General features: G+C 32.9%; 1 protein-coding gene and 1 pseudogene across 1 annotated transcript in view; one reads left to right on the top strand and one right to left on the bottom strand.

Annotated features, from left to right (window-relative positions):
- The window catches only part of VPS13B (vacuolar protein sorting 13 homolog B), a gene marked incomplete at its 3' end in the record, with an annotated part of 647,903 nt that overhangs the window by 113,395 nt on the left and 507,682 nt on the right, over positions 1-26,826 (top strand). Inside the window, exon 17 of the mRNA XM_025050073.1 lies at positions 11,441-11,622. Coding sequence (XP_024905841.1) covers positions 11,441-11,622 — 182 coding nt within the window. The remainder of the gene's footprint in view (positions 1-11,440; positions 11,623-26,826) is intronic.
- LOC112483701 lies at positions 10,631-10,749 on the bottom strand (annotated as a pseudogene).

The following is a 26,826-nucleotide window of genomic DNA, read 5'->3' as shown; positions in this document are numbered from 1 at the left end:
TCAGTGCATATTTCTTTCTTTCTTTCTTTTTTTTTTTTTTTATTTCTTTTTTTTTTCTCTTTCTCTTCACTACATAGCTAGGATTAGAATTGCTGGATCATATGACAACTCTGCCTTTAACATTTGGAGGAATTACCAGACTTTTGCAAAGCATTTTACATTCCCACCAACAATGTATGAAAGTATAAATTTCTCCATGTTCTTGCCTACTTTTTTTTTTTTTTTATTATAGCCATCCTAGTGAGTATAAAAATAGCATCTCACTGTGGGTTTGATTTTCATTTCTCTAATGATATTGAGTATTTTTTCATGTGCATATTGGCCATTTCTGTCTTCTTTGGAGAAATGTCTGTCATCTCCTAGTTTATTTTTTAATGTTTGTCTTTTTGCTGTTGAGTTGTGGGAGTTCTTTGCAAATTCTGGACACTAGACCCTTATTAGATATATAATTTGCAAATATTATCTCCCATTCTGTATATTGTCATTTTACTTTCTGGATGGTATCCTTTGATATAAAAGTTTTTAATTTCGATGAAGTCCAATTTATCTGTTTTTCCCTTTTGTCGGTTTTGCTTTTGGAATCACATTTAAAAAACTTTCTTAATTCAAGATTATGGCGATTTACACTTGTGTTTTCTTCTAAAATTTTATAGATTCAGCTGTTTGATCAGTTTGCAGTTAGTTTTGATATATGGTGTGAAGGAGATGTCCAGCTTCATTCTTTTGTCTTTGGATATCTAGTTGTTCCAAAACCGTTTGTTCAAAAGACTCTTCACTTCTCATTGATTGCTCTTGACACCCTTATGAGAAACCAGTTAATCATAAACATATGGGTTTATTTCTAGACTGTCATTTCTAGTGCACTGATTTGTATGTCTATCCTTGTGCCAGTGTGACACTTTTCTGATTACTGTATCTTTGTATTAAGTTTTGAAATTAGGGAATATGAGTCTTCCAACTTCGTTGTTTTTTCAAGATTGTTTTGCCTCTTGAGGTCCCTTGAAAGTCTGTGTAAATTTTAAGATATTTATTCTTTCATTCAAAATAGCTGAGATTTTGATAGGTATTGTATGGAATCTATAGAGCGATTTGGTGAGTATTGCTATCTTAACAATATTAAAATTTTTAATGCATAAACATAGGGTGTCTTACCATTATTTAGATCCCTTCTTTAATATCTTTCAACATTGCTTTGTGGTTTTCCTTATAAGTCTTGCACTTCTTTGTTAAATTATTCTTAAATATTCTTTTTTTGTTATTGTAAATGGAATTTTCTTAATTTCTCTTTCAGATTATTTGTTGTGATTGTATAAAGATATAAAAGTGGTTTTTTTGTATGTGTGTGTAATTACCTTGTATCTTGCAACTTAGTCGAACTTGTTTATTAACTCTAATTGTGTGTTTTCTTTAGGGTTTTCAGTGTATAAGATTATGTCATTTGTGAGGAGTGAGTGATAGTTTTATTTTTTCCTTTGCTCTCTGAATGCCTTTCGTTTTTCTTGCCTGATTTCTTGGCTGGAAACTCTACTACAATGTTGAATGGAAAGGGAAGAGCAGACATCCTTGTCTTTGTCTTTCTCTCTTAGAGAGAAAGCTTTCAGTCTTTAACCACTGTGTATGATGTTAGTTGTATGTTTTTTTATAAATCTTGTATATCATGTTGAAGAAGTTCCCTTTATTCTGTGTGTTGAGTGTTTTTACCATGAAAGAGTTGGATTTTGTCAAATACTTTTTATGTGGCAGTTGAGATGAACAAGATCTCCCCTCCCCCAACCCTTTATTCTATAAATATGATGTATTGATTTTCTTAAATTGTAAAACACTCTTTTATTTCCAGGACAAATTCCAATTGTTTAGCTGTATAATATTTTTAATATTCTTTTGAATTTGATTTACTAGTATTTTACTGAGGATTTTTGCATCTTTGTTCACAATGGATATTAGTCTTTTGTTTTTCTTATGTTGTCTTTGCCTTTGGTATCAAGATAATACTGGCCTAATAAAAGGAACAAAGAAGAGTTTCTTCCATTTTTTTGCACAAGTACAAAAGATTGGTATTTATTCTTTATTCAAATGTTTGGTAGAATTCACCAGTGATGCCTTCTGGTTCTGGACTTTTCTTTCTTGGGGGATTTCTACTTCATTTTTAAAGGATAGCTTTGTCAGATTTGTAATTATTAACAATTCTTTCTTTTAGAATTTTGAATATTTCATCCCACTGCTGTGTGGCCTCCTTGGTTTCTGATGGGGAATGCCTTTGAAACTCAACCAGGCAATTGACAGCTCTGCCTTCTTTTCTTGTTGAGTAGACCCTGAAAATCAGGCAGAGTTGGAAGCTTAAGACCTTTCTCTGGCCTTTCCTCTGCAACTGCATGGTCTTGAGCATGTGTATGGCCTTCAGCAAGATGTTGGAGCTTTTCAATCTATTTATTCCTCAAAGTATCACTCCCCAGACTTTTCCCCCAAGATTTTGCTTAGTCTGTTTTTTGCTCTTTCTCTTATTCATTGTCCCAGGTAGCAAGGACTAGTGCAATACATTGACCTGTAAATGTTTTCTCTAAATACCTCTGGGTAGTTGTTGGTGACAGTTTCGAATGAAGAGAGATAAAGCAAGCTCTTTGAATTGGTTCTCTAGGCAGCCACCAGTCAAAACAAATAACCACAATTCCTTGTGGATGAGGTCTGTTTTGCTTTTTCTGTTACTGCTACTTGTCCTGGGAATGTGAGGTCTTCAGTGCCACTGCTGAGCTTGGGGGCATGGGATGTAACGCTGTTTCCACCGAGATTGAGCTGGGTTTTATTAACTTAATTTTTCATGCTGCAGGCTTTTGGTTAGTTCCCAGAGTTCTGAATATTGACAGTTTTTGACAACTTTTTTGTTGCTTTTATGGAGGGACAAACTTTTGTTGTACCTTACTCTACCATTTTTGCTGATGTTATTTCTTTTTTGGGAGATTTTAAGTGAAGTTTCTTTCAATGAAGAAGCAAGAAATTTGATAATCCAACATAGTCAGAAACATTTATAATGCTGATATCTTCACATTTTAAAAATGTTTTGTGAAATTAATTCATTTTGACATAGTTTATGATTTCCTTAATTCATTATTGAAATATTGTAATTTCTTAAAAATTTTTGAACAAAGAGTAATATAAATTTCTCAAAAAGTAATAATCTGGATTTCTTAAGGGACCAAGTAAAACAATACAGACATTTACATAGGGAAAAAAGGAAAAAAATCACATAGAAGTTATCCACTATTCTACTCTTCCAGGAATGGCTACTATTAATAGTTCTAAAAGTATTAATCACAATGTGCAAACACATGCAGACATAGAAATGGCATTTCTTGCCATCACATGTAACCATATTATAATGCAACTATGTATCTTTTTACTCACCCATATTTCATGTTATTCTTTCATGTCAGATTTATCTACCTTCATTATTTTAATATCTGAGTAATTTTACATGAAGTCAGTATACCAGAATTTATTGAACAATTAGTCATCTCAGGTTTAGTTTCTATTAAAGAATACCAGAAACACTGTCTTCGTGCAAGTATTCTTGCAGACTCATCAGGATTCCTTTCAGATGGATTCCTAGAAGATGAGTTTGGTCCTGAGTGGTTTTTTTAAACTGAGAGGTTGAAGGAATCATACATTGTTTTAAATTTGAATTTCCCTTTTTGCTGGTGAGGCTTAGAGTCTTTTCATGTTAATGGGTCATTTCTGATCTCATATTCTGTAAGTTTCCTGTTTATGTGCTTGGATAATTTTTGTATTGAGATATCTTTTTTCTTTAAAGAAATTATAATTTTCTCCTGAAATGATTCATATTTATCCTTCAAGATTAAACTTAAATATAACACATGCACTTTTTCCCCCCTCAGCCTTCTTCTCAGTGTAGCTCACAGGAGCCTTTACATAACATTGTTTTAGCACTTACTATGAAGTTATAATTACTTGGTTACTTGTTTGTCTCACTTCGAATTCATTAAATATAAAAACAGTGCCCTTCTCTTCAGATCCGAGTAAATAATTATCTGTTAAGCTTTATATATTAAATGTAATTGATTTTTACTACAATTATCTGTGGTAGATTTGGCAGGAGTTATTATACATGTTTTATAAGGAATGTGAAGCTCAGAATAGTTACGTAATTTTTCCACTAAAAACATAAAACAAATAAGTGATTTAGCCAGAATTGGAACTCAGATTTTAAAAATTTCATGTTCTACATCTAGTATCTTGAATGAAAGACTTTGACAGTAAGGTAAAAGATAAGAGATTTAAAAATATAAGTAAATTCAGGAAATTGAACCCTACAAGGTCAGACTTAGATTGAATCTCAGAAGAATGGCTATGTAAAGCCTATTTGTATATTTCTTATGCATAGAACCCCTAGAAAGCCAATTGAATTAGTGAATTAGGTTATCATCAAACTACTATAGCTGCAGTGACCTCCTTGTCATGGCTTGGATTTGCCAGGCCCAGTTCTACCTCAGAACCTTTACATAGACTGTCCATCTGCCTGACTCACTTACCAGGGATACCCACATAGCTGTCTCTTACTTCCTTCAACAAGTCTGTTCAAGTTTTTCTTGCAATAAGAACTATCCTTTTAATAAAATCTACCCACTTTATATGAAATTGATACCTCTTCAACAGTCTTTATTCTGTGTTCTATTTTTTCTGTTTTCGATAGCATATATCTTCTAACTTATATCATTTTTTTACTTATTGTATTTGTTGATTTTTATCTGCCTCCCTTTTCCATTAGATTGTAAGCTCTGAGGACACTGGGATTTTAATTTTTTGTTCATAAATATCTTAAAATGGCTAAGATATTTCCTAAGTATATGACTGCTGTAGAGTAGGCAGTTAGTAAATATTTGCTAATTTTGTTGATATTTGAGAGAACAGCTTCAACATGAAGCTTGAAGATAATAACTAGGCCTAATTTGGGATCTAAACAGTCAAAAATCACAGCAACAACATTATAGCTCATTTCCTTATAGACCTAGGAATTCTCAAGTAAAAAGCTACTTTTTACTTAGAAGGGTATTAGATTTATTAGCAAAGTGGTCCTTGGCTGCAATAACAATGGGTAGAAAAGGAGCCCGTTAACTGAAAGATGAAGTTAAAGCATGCTTGGAAACTACAAAGGTAACCAATTGGCATGAAACTTATCAGTATCTCAGCTGTGTAGAGCTGTCGCTTGAAATTCTCTTTTGTTCTTCTAATGTTGAGTTGTGCACACACATTGTTTTTATTAGACTGTTATGAACGGGTTAAGGAGGAAATAGAAAGGGGAAATTTGAGAGAGGTCCTTGTATCTCCATATTACTTCATTCGACTGAATACCCATAAAATTTTTTTTTTTTATCTTTCTTGGTCTAACTTTACTAGGATCATGATTATTCTTAATTTTGCACTTGGTATGTAGATTTATGTCTTTAGGCAAGATTTCTTTTGTTAGATGTTTTTGTATACTATTTATGTTTTGGTTTCCCTAAGAACCCTGATTATATTTTATTTATTTTTTAAATAATGTTTTAATTTTTCAGTTACAGTTGACATATTATATTAGTTTCATGTGTACAACATAGTAATTAGGCATTTATATAACTTATGAAGTGATCACCCCGATAAATCTAGTACTTATCCGCCATCATATATAGGTATTAAAATATTATTGGCTGTCTTCCTTATGCTGTACTTTACATCCCCATGACTATTTTGTAATTACCAATTTGTACTTCTTTTTTTATTTTGGTCCTCTCTTTAATCCCCCCTGACCTACTGGATGTTGTTGTCTCCCCTTAAGAACTGGATCTCTGAAGGCGGGGCATCTCTTCTCACATGCTCGCGGTGCGTGCCCAGGACCTGGAACATCCAGGGCCTGACACTCCCGGCACACCTGCGGTATGGTCCGTGGCTCAACCTGTGGTGCGAACCCAGGACCTTCTGTGTATAGAGCAGACGTGCTAACCACTACACTATGGAGCCCCTTCCCCCCAATTTGTACTTCTTAATCCCTTCCCCTTTTCTACCACCTTCCCTCTGGCAAACATCAAAATTTTCTTGGTATTTATGAGTTTGCTTCTGTTTTGTTTGTTTGTTTTGTTCTTTCGATTCCGCATGTAAGTGAAATCATATAGCATTTCTTTTTCTCTGTCTGATTTACTCCACTCAGCATAATACTCTCTAGGTCCATTCATGTTGTTGCGGATGGCAAGATTTTATTCTATTTTATAGCTGAGTAATATTCCATTGTATATATGTACTATCTCTTCTTTATCCATTCATCCATTGGTAGACACCCAGATTGCATCCATATCTTGACTATTGTAAATAAAGCTGCAATGAACATATGGATTCACATGTCCCTTCAAAGTAGTGTTTTGGGTTTCTTCAGATAAATACCCAGAAGTGGGATTACAGGGTCCTTCCTTGTCTCTTGTTATAGCCTTTGTTTTAAAGTCTGTCTGTCTGGTATAAGTATGGCTTTCCCAGCTTTTTGTTTTGTTTTGTTTTCATTTTCATGAAGTATCTTTTTCCATCCTTTTAAGTCTCTGTGTGTCTTTCAATCTGAAGTGAGTCTCTTATAGGCAGCATATATAAAGGTCTTGTTTTCTTATCTATTCAGCCACCCTGTCTTTTGATTGAAGCACCTAATCCATTTACATTCGAAGTAATTATTGATAGATGTGTAGTTGTTGCTATTTTATTCATATTTTTGATCTTTTTTCTTTTTTTTCTTCTTCTTAAAGAAGTCTCTCCAACATTTTCTGTAATTTTGACTTGGCAGTGATAAATTCTTTTAGCTTGTTCTTATTTGGGAAGCTCTTTATCTGTTCTTTGATTCTAAATGATAGTTTTGCTAGGTAGACTAATCTTGGTTGTAGTTTCTTACTTTGCATCATTTGAATATTTCATGCCAAGCCTTTCTGGCCTGCAGAGTTTCTGTTGAGAAGTCAGTTGCCAGTCTTCTGGGCGCTCTCTTGTAGGTAACTGCTTTCCTCATGTTGCTTTTAAGATTCCCTCTTTGCCTTTAACCTCTGGCCTTTTAATTATGGTATGTCTTGGTGTGGTTCTCTTTGGGTTTATCTTGTTTGGGACTCTTTGTGCTTCCTGGGCTTGTATGTGTATTTCCTTCACTAGGTTAGAGAAGTTTTCCATCATTATTTCTTCAAGTAAGTTTTCGATTTCCCTCTTTTCCTTCTGGTACCCATATGATACGAGTATTCATATGCTTGATATTGTCTCAGAGGCTCCTTAAGCTATCCAAAACTTTTTTCATTCTTTTTTCTTTTTGAGATTCTGAAAGGGTGTTTTCTGCTACCTTATCTTCTAAATTGCTGATTCAGTCCTCTGCTTCATCTAGTCTACCGTTGATTACCTCTAGTACATTCTGTGTTTTAGTTATCATATTCTTCATTTCTTACTTGTCCTTTTTTATGTTTCCTGTCTCGTTGTTGAAGTTCCCACTGAGATCATTGAGCATCCTTATAACCAATGTTTTTTACTTTGTATCTGGTAGATTGCTTATTTCTATTTTGTTTAATTCTTTTTTCTAAAAGGAGCTTTGTTCCGGTCTTTTGGGACATGTTTCTTTGTCTCCCTGTTTCAGCTGCTTCCCCGTGTTTGTTTCTGTCTATTAGGTAGAGCTGCTATGTCTCCTGATCTTAGCAGAGTGGCCTTGTGTAATAGGGTCCTGTGAGACCCAGTGGCGCAATCTCCCTGGTTGCCTGAGCCGAGTGTTCCAGGTGTGTTTCTTGTATGGGTTGGTTGTGTGTGCCTTCCTTTTGTAGATGAGCCTTAGTTGCTGTTTGTACCTCAGTTGGAGAGATTGACCCTCAGGCTGATTGGTTGGGAGGACTGGCGAATGACTATAGTGGAGGAGCTGTTGTCCAGGGACTGACTCTTCGGCTCAGGATTCTCTTTAGCAGGGATCTGGTGCCTGCCTTGTCTGCTCTTTGGGTGTGTTGTCTTTGGATGTGGCCCCAGGTGGTACCCTGGCTCAGTCTAAAGCTGGCCACAGGATGTGCTGTTCTAGGCTTCCTGAGAGGGAGTCTGCCACAGCAAGTTTCCTTGCTTGTCTGGGGGGACCTACACAGCCAAGAAATCCCTCTCAATTTTTAACTGCCACACATGGTTGTGGGATCAGCTCCTTCCACATCTCTGCCCTCCTTCCAGTCTTGAGGTGGCTTCTTCTATATTGTCCTTAGTTGTAAGACTTCTGTTCATCTAGACTTCAGGTGATTTTCAATGATGGTTGTTCTATAATTTAGTTGTAATTTTGATATAGTTGTGATAGGAGACAAACATAGTGTTTACCTACCCAGCCATCTTGACTGGAAATCTAACCATTGATTATATTTTAGATTGTCATTTTCTGTCTTTTAAATCAGTGACCTTTTTAAAAATCATAAGTTTTCTAAAATTGCATTTTATATGACTTTCTGACTGCATTTTGAGTTATTTTTTAATTTCCAAATATTTGAGGGTTTTACAAATAACTTTGTTTTATTCATTTGTTTTAATTCTGTTGTGATCAGCACATACACTCTGTATGATTTCTGTTAATTTTATTAAAACTTGTTTTTATGGCCCAGAATGTAGTCATCTTTGATGAATATGTATATTTTGCTGTTTTTGAGAGGCCTGTCCTGCAAATGTCATTTAGGCAATTACTGAGAGAAATGTGTTGAAATCTCCGGTTTTTTAATTTGTCTACTTTTTTATACAGTTCTGCTTTCTTTTGATTTATGTATTTTGAAGGTATGTCTGTAGTACATACAAACCTACTTAACCCTTTTATCACAATGAAATGCCTCTCTTCATCCCTGGTAGTATTTCTTGTTCTGAAATCTACTTTGTACAATATTAACATAACTCTTTTTTAAATTAGATTTACAAGGTATATTTTTTACATCCTTTACACCTATTTTTTAATATTTAAAGTGGGTTGGGTCTTGATTTTTTAAAATATTATCTGATAACCTCTCTAATTGATATGCTTAGAATTTTGACATTTAATATAATTGTTTATTGTTTGAGTTTGGCTTTCATCTTGTTTGTTTTCTAATTGTTCCACATATTTCTTGTTCCTTTCTTTTTTCCTAACTTCTTTTGGATTGAATATTTCTTATGATTTCATTTCTTCTCCACTATTACATTTATTAACTCTAGTTTTTTTGTTTTATGGCTTTAGTTCTAAAGTTTAGTTTACGTTTTTTACTTATCACAGCTCCCTTCAATTAATATTATACCACTTCACACACAGAATAAGAATTTTATAGCAGTATATTTCCATTTCACCCCTCCTGTTCTTTGTTCTGTTGTTGTCATATTGTTTTATGTATATTTCGAACCCCCAAAATATTGTTAGTATTTTTTCTCTTAAACAGTTAATTTTTAAATCTCTTCTTAGGAGATATTGAGAAAGAATGCTTCTTTTTTTTTTAAAGTCTTTCCATGTATTTACAACTCCAGGCTCTCTTCACATTTTTTTGTCTAGTTCCACAAAGGTTTCTATCTGGTACCACATTTTTTTTAGCTTGAAGAATTTTCTTTAAATATTTTTATAGTGCAAGTATGCTGGTGAGAAATTCTCAGCTTTTAATCTGAAAAGCCTTTATTTTGCCTAAATTTTTAAAAGATGTCTGAATTTTGTTTCTAGGTTGACAGTTTTTCCACTTTCTTTCGTCATTTCAGTAATGTTATTTTTGTTTTCTGTTGTGCATCATTTCTGATGAGAAGTCTGCTTTCATCTTTGTTTCTTTATATGAAGTATGTTTTTCTACCTTCTGCTTTTAAGATTTTTCCTTTTAACATTGTTTTTAAAATATATCTTTTAGTAGTTTGATTATAATGTGCCTTTGGTATGGTTTTTTAAATCTCTTCTGCTTGGGGTTTGTTGAAATTCTTAGATCTTTGGGTTTATAGTTTTCTTCAAATATAGAAAAATTTTTGGCTGTTATTTCCGTAAATATTTTTCTGTTCCATTTCTCCCACTTCTCTCCTCTGTTCTGGGATTCCAGTTACACCTGCTTAAGGTTGCTTGATATTGTTCCAAAGATCATTAACGCCTTTTCCAGTTATTTCAGTTCTTTTCTTCTCTTTGATTCTCAATTTCCTTGGCCCCTCCTAAAAGACTTAGGAAATGAATCTCAGTTTTGTCAGCCAGGAAAACAAAAGTAGAGAAACATTTTTTCCTACACTTCTAGGCTCTGCATACATGAACACGAAATAATTCCCACTGGAGTCTCATGTACAGTGGCCTTAGACAATGCTGGTGAAAATCTGCATAGAATTGGTCTCCATAGCGATGGCTGGAATAAGAGGTGGGGTTGAGGAGAGGGTGGGGTGATTGAATGTACTATACTAGCATCCTATTATTTTTTTTCCCTGTTTCTTATTTTTTTTTCTACTTTATTTTTTTGGATTTCATTAAACTTCACTATCAACTTCTTGCTCACAGACATATTTAGATGTTTCTTTACTTTAAAGCATTGTTGTTTGGAACACTTAATTGTATTCTTTTTGGTGAGGCAACCCTTGGTTGACCTCACAGATTGCAAGGACCTTGTCAGCTTACAATCCTTTATTTATTTATTTATTTTTATGCTTACAGCACCAGGTCTTCTTAGGTGGTCTCCCATCCAAGTACTAACCAGGCTTGACCCTGCTTAGCTTCCGAGATCAGACGGGATCGGGCTTGTTCAGGGTAGCATGGCTGTAGACCTGGAGCATTTAATTATTTAAGGCACCTCATTCTATGACAGAATCAAATGAATAAAGCAACAATGAATTAGATATTCCAGGGCCGAGGTTCTAGAAATTACTTTTTGTGTTACTGTCAAATAGGAGCCTGGGTATAATGTAAATACTTCATAAGTACTTATGAAAGGAATTATAGGATGTGAATTCTGGATCATGTTGCTTGGACTCAAATTCCTACTTTTTACTTACTAGTTGTATGATATTTGATACCTTAATTTATCTTTTTGTGTCTTATTTTCCTATCTTAAAAATGAAGATAATGATAACTCTCAAAGAGTATTATGGCAGAATTCAATAAGTTACTAGATATAACATAGTTACTAGACATTTAGAACGATGCATATCCTCTTTAAGTGTTAACTAGTATTATTTTCATTGTCATATCTGATGATTAATGTTTAAAAAATAATTGCTTGAGCACAATATATGTGTATTAATGTGTGTGTATGGACATTCTAGTTTGTGTTTTTACTTTTTAGTAGTGTAAGAGTTTCTGAAGTAGTGAAGCTTAAAGTTAGTAGAATTGCACATCTATTTGATAATTCTATTTTAAAATATTTCTAATTTATGTATTTTCTTCCCTGGCATCCGAATTCATTTTATATATTGTTGCTATTTACTATATTATGATTCTTTCTGTTTTCTTATGCAGGACCAAAAGATCTCAGATTGCTATAAGTGAAGGTATATTTGAACTTCCAAATCTCACAATTCAATCTACAAGAGCCCAGACACTGCTCCTGCAAGCAATATATGAAAGTTGGTCTCATATTGGAAATGTCAGCTCTTCAGTAGTGAATGAAGCGTTGATGAATGAAGTTTTCCAAACTATAGGTAAGAGCACAATCTTCTTGACAAGTATATGGAAAATTTCTATTAATGGTGACTAATATTTTATGATTCAAATCCATATGGATAACATACTAAACTTAAATTTTGTAGTATATTTCTTGAAAGTGGGTATTTATAGTTCCTGTGTAAAATACAGGATATGAGTTAAGCCATTCAGTTTTATTCCCTGTAACCAATTTCTGGATATATTTTATATTTTCAAGAGATTATTTTTCGCCAAATCCTTGTACAGTTGACTCTGGCTGTACATGGGTAACTTTTGAGGGGATCAATGTGTATGTTTGAAATGATAATCTAGTCAAGAATAAAAATAGTAATATGTTTGATTATGCTGGTAAAGTGGAATAAAATTATTGATCATAATACTCTAAGAGTTGGTAAGTGAATTATCTGTTTTGTGTGAAAAAATCTTACCATGAGTGAACTACTAAAAATAAAAAATTTGCTCTGATGCCAGTATAGGAGATATCTTCATGTTGTTGTTCCCTTTACATGTAGACAAAAACCTTACAGAAATCTTGCTTTTTTTAGGTGTTTCAATTCAAAATAATTACTTTTATCAGTAACACAGGAGTAATTTTCAAAGAAGGATATATTTTTATTTACTAAGTGTAATAATGCTTAAAATTATAACAGTTTTTATCTTCTGCATTTTTCTATTAAAACTTTTTTTTTCCTTATGTGATGCTTTTGAAGATTTTAATTTCAGATCTTACTATGGGAAATATATTGTAAATTCTAAAAAATGCATTACAATTAGAGTCTTTTTATTTTGGCGAATGTAAAATTTGTAGTTGTTTGTGTCAGGTTGTAGAATTCTATAAAGAATGACAAGAGAAATGTTTTATTAGCCTAGAAGTTCTTGGGGCTTATTAGGAAAGGGCTTTGAATTCTCCAAATTCTGTCTGCAAATTTTAGTTTGTGTATAAACACTTACCCCACATATTTATATATATTTTTTGAATTGATTATTTTATTAATGTAGCGAATGATCCCTCAGACAGTCTTTTGATTTAAAATTATTTTTTCTTATATTCACACAATTACAATTAGTTTTCTTTTGGTTGATACTTGCCTGTACTCCTTTTGCATGCTTTTATTTAAAATTTGTCTGTTTTTATGCTTTAGGTATATATTTTAGAAATAGCATATAACTGAATATTTTAGATCATTTTATAATCTGCTCTTTGGTATTAAATTTAGTCTATTTATATTAGTGTGATTGTTCTTTTTTGACTTCTGTTATCTTACTGTTTTGTTTCCTTTTGTACTGTTATAGCTTGGCTACTTTAAAAAATGCTATTTTTCTCTTTCTAATTATTTGGAATTTGTATATTCCTATTGAATTATTAACTTAATAACTGATTCTGCTTTGGAAAACAATTTGGTATGTAGAGTTACTATATGACCCAGTAATTTTACTCCTAAATATATAACCAAGAATTGAAAACATATGTTTGCACAAAATCTTGTATGTGAATGTTCACAACATTATTCTTTTTTCTTTTTTTGTGTGTTTATTTTTAAAATAAATTTATATATTTAAGGTGTGCAACATGGAAGTTTTGATATGCATAGTGAAATGATTACTGTAGTCAAACCAATTAACATATAGATCTCCTCACATATTTACCATTTTTTCCTGTCGTGAGAACAGTTGAAATCTACTTTTAGCAAATTTCCAGTATATAATACAGTATTATTAAGTATAGTCACCATGCTACACATTAGATCTTTAGAACTTATTTATCCTACACAACTGTACCTTTGTATTGACTGACATCTTTCATTTCTCCCTACCACCTTGCTCCTGGTAACCACTGTTCTACTCTCTGCTGTGAATTTGGCCTTTTTAGATTTCACGTGTGAAAGAGATCAGAGTATTATTCTTAATAGTCAGAAGGTGGAAACAACACAAATGTCTCTTAACTGATGAATGGATAAACAGAATGTTTTATATCTGTACAATGGAATATTATTCAGACATTAAAAAGAATGAAGTATTGATAAATGCTATAATATTGATGAACCTTGAAAACAGTATGCTAAGTGGAAGCAGCCAGATGCAAAAGGTCACACACTATGATTCCATTTATATGAAATGCTTAGAATAGGCAAATCCATAGGGACAGAAAGTAGATTAATGGTTGCCAGAGTGTGGGGAGGAGGAGGAATGAGGAATGACAATTAATGGGGCATGAGTTTCTTTGGGGGTAATAAAAACGTTCTGGAGTTAGAGGTGATGTTTTCATGCTTGTGAATATGCTAATTTCCACTTAATTGTATACTTTTAAAAGGATGAATTTTATGTTAGATGAATTTCTCATTCAAAAAACTTTTTAAATTGATTAATATGAAAGTAGACTAGTTATGTGCTGTGGTCTGAATGTTTGTGTCTCCCCAAAATTCACATGCTGGGATTCTAGTGCTCATGGTAATGGTCTTAGGGGCGTTTGGGAGGTGATTAGATTATGAGAGTGAAGTCCTCATTAAAAAGATTAATATCCTAATAAGAGGCTAGAAAGTTTCTTTCCACTTTATACCATGTGAGACACAATGAGAAGTCAGCAGTCTGCAACCCGGAAGAGGTTCTCACCAGAACCTGACCCTGTTGGCACCCTGATCTTTGACTTCCAGCTACCAGAACTGTGAGAAATAAATTTCTGTTGTTTATAAGCTACTCATTTTGTGGTATTTTGTTACAGCTGCCCAAATGGACTAAGACATTATGTTATTGCTATTCATACAGCCATTATTTTATGTGGGGTTACTTACTGTGTAAAAATCTTTTCTTTTAGGTACTTACACTTAAGGTCTATAGTGAGGCTTTTATTGACAAGAACATCATTGTGAAATTATCTAATTTATTTTTGTTTATTTGTTAAACTTATGTTTCCTGTGATCTCTCCAGAGTTTTTTTGGTTTATTGTCTCACAATTTTAATCTACCTTTTTTTATTTAAAAATTTTTGTTTTTGTCTAGTGGCTTAGATAGCCCCAAAATTTATATTAATAAGCAGGTGGTGGTGTTAATTATTTTTATAATTTTTTTCCTCACCAAACTAATTTCCTATTTCTTTCTCCAGATTTATCAAATGGATTGTGCTATGAAAAAAAATTTATTCTGGAAAGATACTGTCCTAACAGAACGTAGTCACAGGTATTAAAAAATGAATCAGACAAATAACCACAGATTATGTGATTCCTAATCTGATATTTTATCATTGAGAAACCTAAAATTAGTGGAACTAATTTTTGCAGATTAGGTGAATTGAAGAAAATGGAATGATGTTAGGATGTTTCACCTCTTTGTCGAGGAATTTTATTTTTATTAAATAAAGCAGCTATAAAATTTATAATAAATGAAATAAAAGGATCAGCTAAAATAATTTCGAAAAACCAGATTTCCAGATGCCCAGTTTCTAATGTCTTTTTTTTGCTCTCCCAAAGTCTTATTCTGTTCATTTTATTTTTAGTAGAGTGCTTTTAGTATTGTGTCTCCAAAATTTTTATCTTAAGATGTAGGAAGTATATATTTAAAGCATAATGTTTTAGCATTTTATTATCTTGCATCTGTGGGCTGCCAGTAGACAATACTCAGCACTGTTAAATTTTGTTTAATATATTTGGTTTCAGAATGTGATGCTTTGCTTTACATTATAGCTAGTTCTCATTTACTACATTAATGAAGTTATTATGCAGGCTCTGTACATTCTTGGATCTTTCAGAGTTATATTCTGATAATGTGTCTGAGAAGAACCATTATTCTTCTATTCTACAGTTGACTGTAAGCCACGCATTTCTCTTTAATGTTCCTGCCTCACCTTCTATCATAATTTTGTGCCTCTAGCCTGCCTTCTTACTTCTTGTTGTCTTATTATTGGTTGTCGCTAACACAGTGTCCATTTTTCTCTTATCCTTCACCTTAGTGGATTTTCCCTTTGTCTTTATTGAACATAATTTGATTTGATAATCTCATACATTATCCTCTTTTCTTTGATAGCTAGTTCTTTAACAGAAGTCAAAACCAGTCTTTTCCTTTAGATTTGACACTAATAGTCTCCTTGGCCTTCAAAAAAATTACATTATTTTCCAAATTCATGCCTTTGCCCAAGTTTCCCTCCTTCCCCGTGCCAGAAATGTTTTACCTTTGTTTCTCTCCTACTTCCTATTCTTTCTATCTGATCTATTTTTCTTCTTAAAATAGCTTTATTGAGATGAAACTCACATAACCATACATTCACCTGTTTTAGCTACACAGTATTAAGCTTGTAGTGTATTCAGAGTTCTGTATCAGTCACCACAATCAATTTTAGAAATAATTCATTATTCCAAAAAGAAGTCCCACATTCTTTAGCCATCACTGCCTAAGTCTCCTATCCCCCTGCCCTAGGCAGACATTTGCTTTTTGTCTTTATGAATTTGCCTGTTCTGGACATTAAAATACAGTCTTTGTGACCAAATTATTTCACTTATAGCAGACTATTTTCGAAGTTCATCCATTTTGTAATATGTATCAGTACTTCACTTTTTATTGTTGAGTAACATTCCATTGTATGTATATTTCACATTTTGCTCATCCATTAATCACTTCTACTTTTGACAGTTATAAATAATGCTGCTATGAACATTTCTGTACAAGTTTTGGAGTGGAATATACTCATATTTCTCTTGGATATATATCTGTGTGTAGAACTGTGGGATCATATGGTAACTCTATATTTAACCTTTTGAGGAATTGCCAGACTGTTTTCCAAAGCAGTTGTACTGTTATATATTCTCACCTGCAGTGTATGAGGGTTCCAATTTTCTCACATCCTCACCATACTTCTTTTATCTGTCTTTTTGATTTTAGCCATCTGGATGTGAAGTTGTGTCTCATTGTAGTTTTGATTTGCATTTCCCTCATGGCTAATGATGTTGAGCATCTTTTCCTGTGTTTATTGGTTATTTATATGTCTTCTGTGGAAAATGTCTGTTTAAGTCCTTTGTTCAGTTTTTAAAAATTAAATTTATTGGAGTGACATTGGTTAATAAAGTTATATAGGTTTCAAGTGTATAGTTCAATAATACATCATCCATATATTGCATTGTATTTACCACCTGAAGTCAAATCTCCTTTCGTCACTGTATATTTGACCCCCTTTATCCTTATCTTCTTTCCCACCTTCCCCATCTCCTTCTGGTAATGACTGAACAGTTGTCTGTGTCTGTGAGTTTTGTTTGTTGCTTTCTGTTTCACATATGAATGAAATCATAGGATTCTTAACTTTTTCTGTCTGAATTATTTCACTTATGATAATCTCAAAATCCATCCATGTTGTCATAAATGGCAATATTTCATCTTTTCTGTGGCTGAGTAATATTTTATTGTATATATGTACCACATCTTCTTTATCCAGATAATCATCTATTGAAAGACACTCTTGTTGTTTCCATATCTTGGCCACTATGAATAATGCTGCAATGAACATTGGGGTGTATATATCTTTATGGATAAACATTTTCAAATTTTTTTGGGTAGATACCCAGAAGAGGGATTGCTGGGACATATGATAATTCTCTTCCTAATAGAAAAAAATTAAGAGTAGTAGTACTTTTATTCATTTTTATTTGGCCTGTTTATCCTTTTATTATGAGTTGTGAGAATTCATTATTGTAAATGTAAGCCCTTATCAGATAAATGGTTTATAAACATTTTCTGCAATTCGTGGGTTGTCTTTCACTTTCCTGATGGTCACCTTCTGCCTAACTTTTTCCTCTATTGGAGCCTCAAGTACATCTTTACATTGGACCTTATTATCACTTAAAAATGGTTTGTTTCTTTTTTTGTTGTTAATCCTACTTCTTGATCAGACTTTTTTATATCACAAAATCCTTTCTGCTCTTATTATGCAGCTTAATTCCCAAGGCCAACACTTACAGTGATGCTGACATTTTAGATTAATTTCTTCCTTTTTCTTTTTATCTTTGCTTTCTCCATGACTGTTCTGCAACATGTTCAGCTTGCTTGCAATAAGAAATTTTTATATGTATTAAATCTACTACCACAAAAACAACACTGTACTGTTTGAACTGAACTTTTACTCTTTTTTGGCATTTTTAGAAAAAATTATTTATAATTATTTCTATTTTTTGTTTCATTAATTGCAAACTGACTTATTACTGGGGTTTGAAATCAACTTTGTTGGTTACTACTCAATTTGAGAAGAATAAAATAGGATCAAATGGAATGCATGTAATATAGTAAGAGAATTATTATATTTATAATAATGTTTATTATATTTATAAACATGAAAGGTGGACATTATTAGTAAATACAATTACTGTTGTAATTTTTTTCTTGGTGATAGTAGGTATTAAAATTCTATGTAAATGCTTCTTAGAATTTGAGTTTTGGGAAATGAGAGGACATGAGTAAGAAATCCCTGAATAACAGAAAGAGAAAATCTAGTATCTTTCCAAAGAAAGAAGTAAAATAATATGATAATAAATAATGACATTCTTTTCAAAATTTAAAATTTCTAAGCAAGAAAATGCAGCAAGTAATATCTTGTTTTATTGCGCCCAACTTTATTGTGCTCCACAGATACTGCATTTTTTTACATATTGAATGTTTGTGGCAACCCTGTGTCAAGCAAGTATGTCAGTGCCATTTTCCCAACGACATTTTCTCACTTTGTGTCTCTGTCATATTTTGGGAATTCTTGTAATATTTTAGACTTTTTCATTCTTATATTTGTTACGGTGATCTGTGATCAGTGATCTTTGATGTTATATTTTAATTGTTTTGGGGCATCATAAACTGCATTCATATAAGATGGCACACTTAATCGATAAGTGTTGCATATGTTCTGACTGCGTGACTGACTGACCATTCTCCGTATTTCTTCCTTTCCTCTCTAATTACAATGTTGTAATCAGGCCAATTAATAACCCTACAATGGCCTCTAAGCATTCAAGTGAATGGAAGAATTACATGTCTCTCACTTTAAATCAGAAGCTAGAGATGGTTATGCTTAGTGAGGAAGGCATATAGAAAGCCAAGACAGGCTGACAGATAGGCCTCTTATACCAATCAGCCAAGTTGTGAATGTAGAGTAAAGTGCTTGAAGGAAATTGAAAGTGCTACTTCGATGAACACAAGAATGATAAGAAAGTGACATAGCCTTATTGCTGATATGGAGAAAGTTTTAGTAGACTAGATAGATCAAACCACCCACAACATTCCCTTAAGCCAAGGTGAATCCAGAGCAAGGCCCTAACTCTTTTCAGTTGTATGAAGGTTGTGAGAACTGCAGAAGACAAATTTGAAGCTAGCAGAAGTTGGTTCATGAGGTTTAAGGAAGGAAACCATCTCCATAAGATATAAAAGTGCAATGTGAAGCAGCCAACTGCTAATGTAAATCTGAAGCAAGTTAACCAGAAGATTTAGTTAAGATAATTAATGAAGATGGCTACGCTAAACAACACATTTTCAGCGTAGGTGAAACAGCCTTGTATTAGAAGAAGATGCCATCTAGGACTTTCATAGCTAGAGCAGGACATCTATGCTTGGCTTCAAAGAACATGCAGGCTCTCTTGTTAGGGGCTAATGCAGTTGATGACTTTAAGTTGAAGCCAAACTCATTTAGCATTCTGAAAATTCAAGGCCCGTAGGAATTATGCCAAATGTACTCTGTCTGTTCTCTCTAAATGGAACAGCAAAGTCTGGATGACAGCACATGTATTTACAACATTATTTACTGAATATTTTAAGCCCACTGTTGAGACCTCCTGCTCAGGAAAAAAGATTCCCTTTAAGATATTACTGCTCATTGGCAATGCCCTGGTCACCCAGGAGCTCTGATGGAAATGTACAATGAGATTAATGTTGTTTTCATGCCTGCTAGCACAACATCTACTTTTTAGTTCATGGATCAAAGAGTAATTTCAACTTCCAAGTCTTATTATTTACAGTTCGTAAGGCTGTAGCTGCCATAGATAGTGATTCCTCTGATGGATCTGGCCAAAGTAAATTGAAAATATGAGAAAGAGTCACCATTCTAGATACCATTAAGAACATTCATAATTCTGGGAAGAGGTCAAAATATCAACATTAACAGGAGTTTGGAAGAAGTTGATTCTAATTCTCATGGATGACTTGGAGGGTTTCAAGACTTCAGTGGAGGCAATAACTGCAGATGTGGGGCAAAAAATAAAAGAACTAGAATTATAAGTGGAGCCTAAAAATGTGACTGAATTGCTCCAGTCTCATGAAACTTTAACAGATAAGGAGGTGCTCCTTATGTATGAGTAAAGAAAGTGGTTTTATGAGATGGAATCTACTCCTAGTGAAGATGCTGTGAAGATTGTTGAAATGACAAAAATGACTTAGAACATTACATAAACTTAGTTGATAAAGTAGTGGCAGGGTTTCAGAGATTTGACTCCGATTTTGAAAGAAGTTCTTTGGATAAACTGCTATCAAACAGCATCACATGCTACAGAGAAATCGTTTTTGAAAGGAAGTGACAATTGATGTGGCAAACTTCATTGTTGTCTTATTTTAAGAAATTGCCACAGCCACCCCAGCCTTCAGCAACCACCATCCTTGTCAGTTAGCATCCATTAACATTGAAGCAAGACCCTCCACCAGCAAAAAGATTTCAACTTGCTGAAGGCTCAGATGATGGCTAGCATTGTTTAGCAATAAAATACTTTTAAATTAAGGTATGTGCATTGTTTTTTCAAAGACAATACTCTCACGCACTTAAAAGGCTACAGTATAGAGTGAACATAACTTTTATATTCTCTGGGAAATAAAAAAATTCATCTGACTTGCTTTATTATGATATTCACTTTATTGCAGTGGTTTAGAACTCGACCTGCACTATCTCCAGGGCATGCTTATATTTATTATTATACTGTTTTAGAAGAAATGGCAGGGGCATGGCACAAGGTCACTGGCAAAATACATGTACATGTAAAGTGTAAGATTTCTGGAAAATTTTAAATGTGAAAAATGTTTATTCTGAAATCTTGATATGTATGTAAACATGGTTATTGATTCCCTGATTGTAACACAGCTCTCTTAGTGAAGAGTGACCAATATCAGGTTGTGAAATAATATAGTTTTGTCATTCAAAGGAAATATATTAGTTTGATAGTTAAGTTTTATATATGTCCTATTCATGCTGCATTCTTATATAAAGAAAACCAGTCATAGAACAATCTTTTATTCTTGGTTTACAGGTACAGAATTATTTCACTGTTTTATTAACTTGATTATTTAAAAAAAACCTTATTTAACATTATTTTTTTCCTTTTAATAACCAAAGCTCTCAAGTAGTTCTGTGTAATATAAAATCAAGTAACATTAGTTGGATTTCATTGGGCCTTAAAACAAAAATGCAAAAACTTTATTCCTCAGTCTTCTCATCCTAAATGTTGGATTAATAATGGTGCTTCAACTATGCAATATCAAATTTAATTTCAAGCATCAAAACTATAAAATTCCTGTTTTAGGAATTTAGAAGAAAAAATGTTTTTTGAAAATAAGTTTTCTTTAACAAACTCTGTCTTATGTCACAAAAATGAGATAATTTTTGTTGAATCAGATTTTATTTTACTTTTTAATTAATTTTTTATGTTAACATTAACGAAATCCAATAAGTTTCAGCTGTACACTTTAACAGTAAGGCATATGTATATTTACACTGTGTGTTCACCTCCCATAGTTAGATTTCTTTTTGTCACCATGTATTTGACCCCCTTTATCCTGTCTTGAATCAGTTTTTAGTTTCTATTTTGTGAATGTGTTTATGTAAGAGACTTTAAGAGAATATGGATTTTATGAATTCAGTTTATATGAATATTGAATTATATGTTCTTTAAAGTTGCAATGGTGAATTTTTCTTCAGCTCTTGCAAAATCAGAATAAAATTAAAAAATATTAAGTAATATGAAAATTCTTTGCTAATGCTTAGATTTAATTTTGTCCATTGAATTTTATTAATCTATGTGCTACATATTGATGTTGGTATAGTGAATATCTTACTATCTCTGTCAAGTATTAAGAGTATTTTCATTTTTCAACTATTGAAATTAAGGAGCAAGTACTGAGTTGTAGTGTGGAAATCCTTTCAGTAACTAGTTATATATCTAAAAGAAGGTCAGTTTGTTTCACCGAGGTTCAGTTAACTTTCTCATCTGTAAAATAGTGATAATATTTTCATTTCTACTCAGGGTTCTTGTGAGTGCCAAATATAGTGGTGTCTGTGGAGTTGTTTTGTTCTTATCCTGGATGTAGAATCCTGCTGGAATCATACATATTACCTATTTAAGTGGTTCTGGTGTATGAGGTTCTTGGAGACTGAGATAACCCCTGTCTTGGTGATCCAGTGTTTTTGCTGAGACGATGCAGAGCAAAGTAAATTGAAAGAGTAAGACAAGAAAGTAAAGAGAATAATGAGTACTGAATTTCATGAGAGAACAAAATTCAAGACATTGGTTAGATCTAGTTGTTTGGATTTATTGAAGCAACTGTGCATTGTGTCCCTTTAATATAGCTGCTTATGAGAGGGCACCCCAGGCTCACAGAAAGCTATGATGAATCACATATTCGCTGTTCTGCTAGATATTCCAAAGATGAGTGGGGCAACAGACCTAGAATTGGATGTTGCAATGCAGTGGGATAATAGATATATGAAACCCTATCCTTTTACCTTCTTTTCACATACTTTACAACTGTGTACTAATCATTTTTCCTCTAGTGAGCCTAATAATGTAGAGACTGGATATCATAAAACTTACTTGAATAATCTAATTTGACTCAGCTATTTTAGGTTGATGTTTTTTCATTTTTCTAATTTCACTGACTTCACAGTAATATTGATGTTGGGCAGGTTATACATTCTTTGTTACATATGTGAAAATTTATGTTCAGAACAATTCACTGTTTTTTCGTTTTTGTTTTTGTTTTTTTTCCAATATCTCACATATTCACAGATTACGCTGGTTTTCAAAGCCAGGACTTTGGATTGTTCTGTTACTAGTATTTGTGCGACATCAAACTACCTTTCTGGTAAACGAGACCAGAAATGGACTAAGATAAAGTTTGCTACTCTATTGGAAATTATGTGATGAAAGAATAGCAAATATAGGAAACTGAAGTATATTGTAAATTAAAATAGAGATGTTAAAGTTTGAACTAAATTATTAATTGGCATTACTGAATTACATATTTTTGCTATTCATGTTTCTGATGGCACTCAAATCATAAAAATCCTAACCTTATTTATTTTGCTAGAAGATAAAATACGAAGTCACACATGGTTTTTGTTTGCTCAGAAAAACAAGGATTTGCTACCGCTTTTTCTTTATTCAGGTAGTTCATTGTTTTGTTGATAGCCTAGTTTCATTAATCTGGTATTTGCAGGGAAATTACTTACAGACTTTAAAATCTATGCTGAAGGTGATCAAATGGATATTTGAATCCCTCATTTAAGTGATGTCTTAATGTTAAAATAAAAATCTACTTTCCAGAATGTAACCGTAAAAGTATTTTATGTAAGATTTCATGTGGGATACCTTAATGGTTGAATAATAAATTTTACCTCATAAAAATGAAATTCAATAATACAGTAGCTTTCTCAGCTCAGTAGCATCTGGTCTATTCTCATGAGAGCCAATATTTTCCAACTCATTAGGATCATGTCGTTCTGTATGTCGTCAACACTGACTTAGCCAAGCTACCTTTACTTACATAACCGCCAAACTATTAAATAGGTCTCTTGTGGAGTGAAGTCAAATATTCCTCTTACTTTACTTCTGCCTTAGAAGGGAAGAAAATGTACATACTGTAGCATTTAAACATCTGGTCTAAAACCACATCAGTGTAACTCTGAGCAAAGTTACGGATTCAGTATTCTTCCCAGGTGTGCATATAAAAAACATTTTGGAGTTGTTGACTAGTTCTTTAACCATTTAGGAAAAAGATTGAGGCATAGTGATGTGCTTTTTCTATTCTTCTGTTTTCAAACTACATTTTTACCACATCTGAAAAACATCTTCAGTAGGTTCTAAAATATGTATTTTTGAGCTGTTATAAAATTTTCAGATAGAGGCATTGACAATAAGTTTATCTTTATATAAAAATAAAAATGAGTTGAGTTAGATTTGCATTAAGATCTACCAGTAGAAACTACCAGAAAAATATATTCTTGATATTTAAATTGGAGTAAAAAGACCTTATTTTGTAAATCTCATGACTTTTAAAGGCCCTTATATAAATTTTCATGTTTATTGAATTTAATGATTCCTTTTCACTTGAATTTATGCAGTTATTGAGACTCAGCTCATTTACAGTGAATGTGATAATTATTAAGAAATGAATAACCACATACATAATCATTCATTTTTCTGTGAGTTTAAAGAAACAGGAATGTGCTAAATGGTTTCTGAATGTGAGCAAAATCCTGAGTAATAAATCAGATGGATGTGTTCTGTGTTTAAGTGAATAAAGAGAAAAGGGTAGATGAATGCTTCACCAGAATCTTATTTCCTTTAACCTCACTTGTACACATATGTTTTGGGAATCAGCATTCCCTATCCTATGAGTAATTTTCCAAAACAGAATAGCTCGTTTTACACTACAAATAATTCCCTGTGCCTCACGTCTAATCCTTCTGTCACAGAATTCTTTTATTGTCCCCAGTGTTCTGAAATTTACCTTCCATTGAGCTATGTTCCCTTAGGGTAAACTTCTGTAGCACTGTACGTTATTCTTAACGTATTTCCATCTTGGCCACCATTGGATTTCACTGGATCAGATCTCAAGTTGCTTTTGTGCTGTTTGTGTGTACACATATTATTTATTCACACTTACTGCCATTATGTTAGACACAGAGCATTACTGAAACTGTGTTTGGAAATTGAATGTCTGGTGGTTGAAATATAAACTTACATGTCATAAGAGCTTAAAAACAAAATTTAATGCTTGAATGTCTTTCCTATAAGGATGGTATTTTTCGGATTAGGAACTTAAAGATATATGTGAGAACTGTCTTGAGTGACGAGTAACTAATGGACAGGAGGTGGTGCTTCGTTGTAGGAGCTTATTATCCAGACATCTCTACTTCCCGCAAGTCGGCTGATTCTTACCCTTATTCTCATCCTTGTTGCCTTGGTTGTGAGGTGGGGAAGCCATTGCCACAGAGAGAATTACATGAGCATCTTTTGTTAGCAGATGCACAAATGACTAACTTTACCATAAAAGGTAATTTTAGAGATATCCTCATATAATGTGTAAAAGTTCAGGTTGAATGAGAGGTGTAAGACATTTTCTGTTAATTAAGTTTTCTTTTGAGATAAAATTGACATACAGCACTGTATAAGTTTAAGGTGTGCAGCATAATGACTTGTATATACTGCAAAATTATCACAATAAGTTTAGGTAATATCCATTGCCTCCTATTGATATGAAAAAAAATTTTTTTTTTCCTTGTGATGGGAACTTTTAGGATTTACTCTCTTGGCAACTTTTAGATATACCATACAGCAGTGTTAACTGTGTTATATGTTATATTCCCAATAGTATTTATCTTGTAACTGAAATGTTGTACCTTTTGACCATCTTTCTTTAATTTCCCCAATTCCCATAACCTGCCTCTGGTAACCACAAATCTGATCTTTTTTTCTATGAGTTTTTTCCAGATTCTACATATAAGTAACATCAAACAGTATTTGTTTTTCTCTGACTTATTTCACTCAGAATAATGCCCTCAAAATCCATTCATGTCACAAATGACAGGATTTTCCTTTTTATTTTCTTAATGGCTAAATAGTATTCCATTGTTTGTATGCTTATACACATATGCATATATATCACATTTTCTTTATCCGTCTATCTGTTGTTGGACATTTAGGTTATTCTTATGTCTTGGCTATTGTAAATAGTGCTGCATTGAAATGGAGGAACAGATATCTCTTTGACATCATGATTTTGGTTTTTTTGAATATATACCAAGAAACAGAATTGCTGGATCATATGGTAGTTCCATTTCTAAGTTTTTTGAGGAACCTTCATGCTGTTTTCTATAGTGGCTGTACCAATTTACATTCCCAGCAATACTGCACAGCATTTATTTTCTTCATATCCTTGCCAGCATTTATTGTCTCTTTCTATTTGATGATAGTCTTTCCAACAGGTATGAGGTGATAGGTCTTTGTGGTTTTGATTTGCATTTTCCTAATGATTAATGATGTTGAACATTTTTTCATGCACTTTTTGGCCATTCGTATATATTTTTTTTGAAAAAATGTCTATTCAGCTTCTTTGCTTATTTTTTAATTGGATTATTTGTATTTCTGCCATTGAGTTCTATGAGTTCTTTATCTATTTTGAATATTAAACCTCCTATCAGATAGATGACTTACAAATATTTTTCTTCATTCTGTAGGTCACCTTTTCATTTTGTTGATTGTTTCTTTTGCTGTGCAGAAGGTTTTTAGTTTGATGAAGTCTCGTTTGTTTATTTTGTTGTTTGTGTTTTTGGTGTCACATCCAGAAAATCGTTTTCAAGAACCAATGTCAAGGGGCTTCCCCACAGCCCCGTATTTTCTTCTAGGAATTTTATGGTGTCAGGTCTTACATGTAAGTCTTTAATCCATTTTGAGTTAATTTTTGTGAATGTTGTAAGATAGGGGCTTGATTTCATTCTTTTACATGTGAATATCTGATTTTCCTAGCATCGTTTATTGGAGAGACTATCTTTTTTCATTGAGTATTCTTGGCTCTTTGTCAAATATTGGTTGACTGTATATGCATGGGTTTATTTCTGGGCTCTCAGTTCTGTTTCATTGGTCTGTGTGTCTGTTTTTATGCCACTACCATTCTGTTTTGATTATTTTATAATATAGCTTAATATCAGGAAGTGTGATGCCTCGCATTTTATTCTTTTTTTCTCAGGATTGCTTTGGCCATTCAAGGTCTTTGATAGTCACATATAAATTTTAGAATTTTTTCCCATGTCTGTAAATGCCAGTGGAATTTTAGTAGGGATTGCATTGAATCTATAGAGGCTTTGGGTAGTATGGACATTTTAACAATAATATTTCTTTCAGTCTATGAGAACACGGTTATCTTTCCATTTGTCTTCCTTGACTTCTTTCATCAATGTCCTGTAGTTTTCAGTGTAGAGATCTT

Source organism: Pteropus alecto, unplaced genomic scaffold (genome assembly GCF_000325575.1).
Source record: "Pteropus alecto unplaced genomic scaffold, ASM32557v1 scaffold164, whole genome shotgun sequence".
Classification (NCBI taxonomy): domain Eukaryota; kingdom Metazoa; phylum Chordata; class Mammalia; order Chiroptera; family Pteropodidae; genus Pteropus; species Pteropus alecto.
This window is presented reverse-complemented; position numbering and strand designations above follow the sequence as displayed.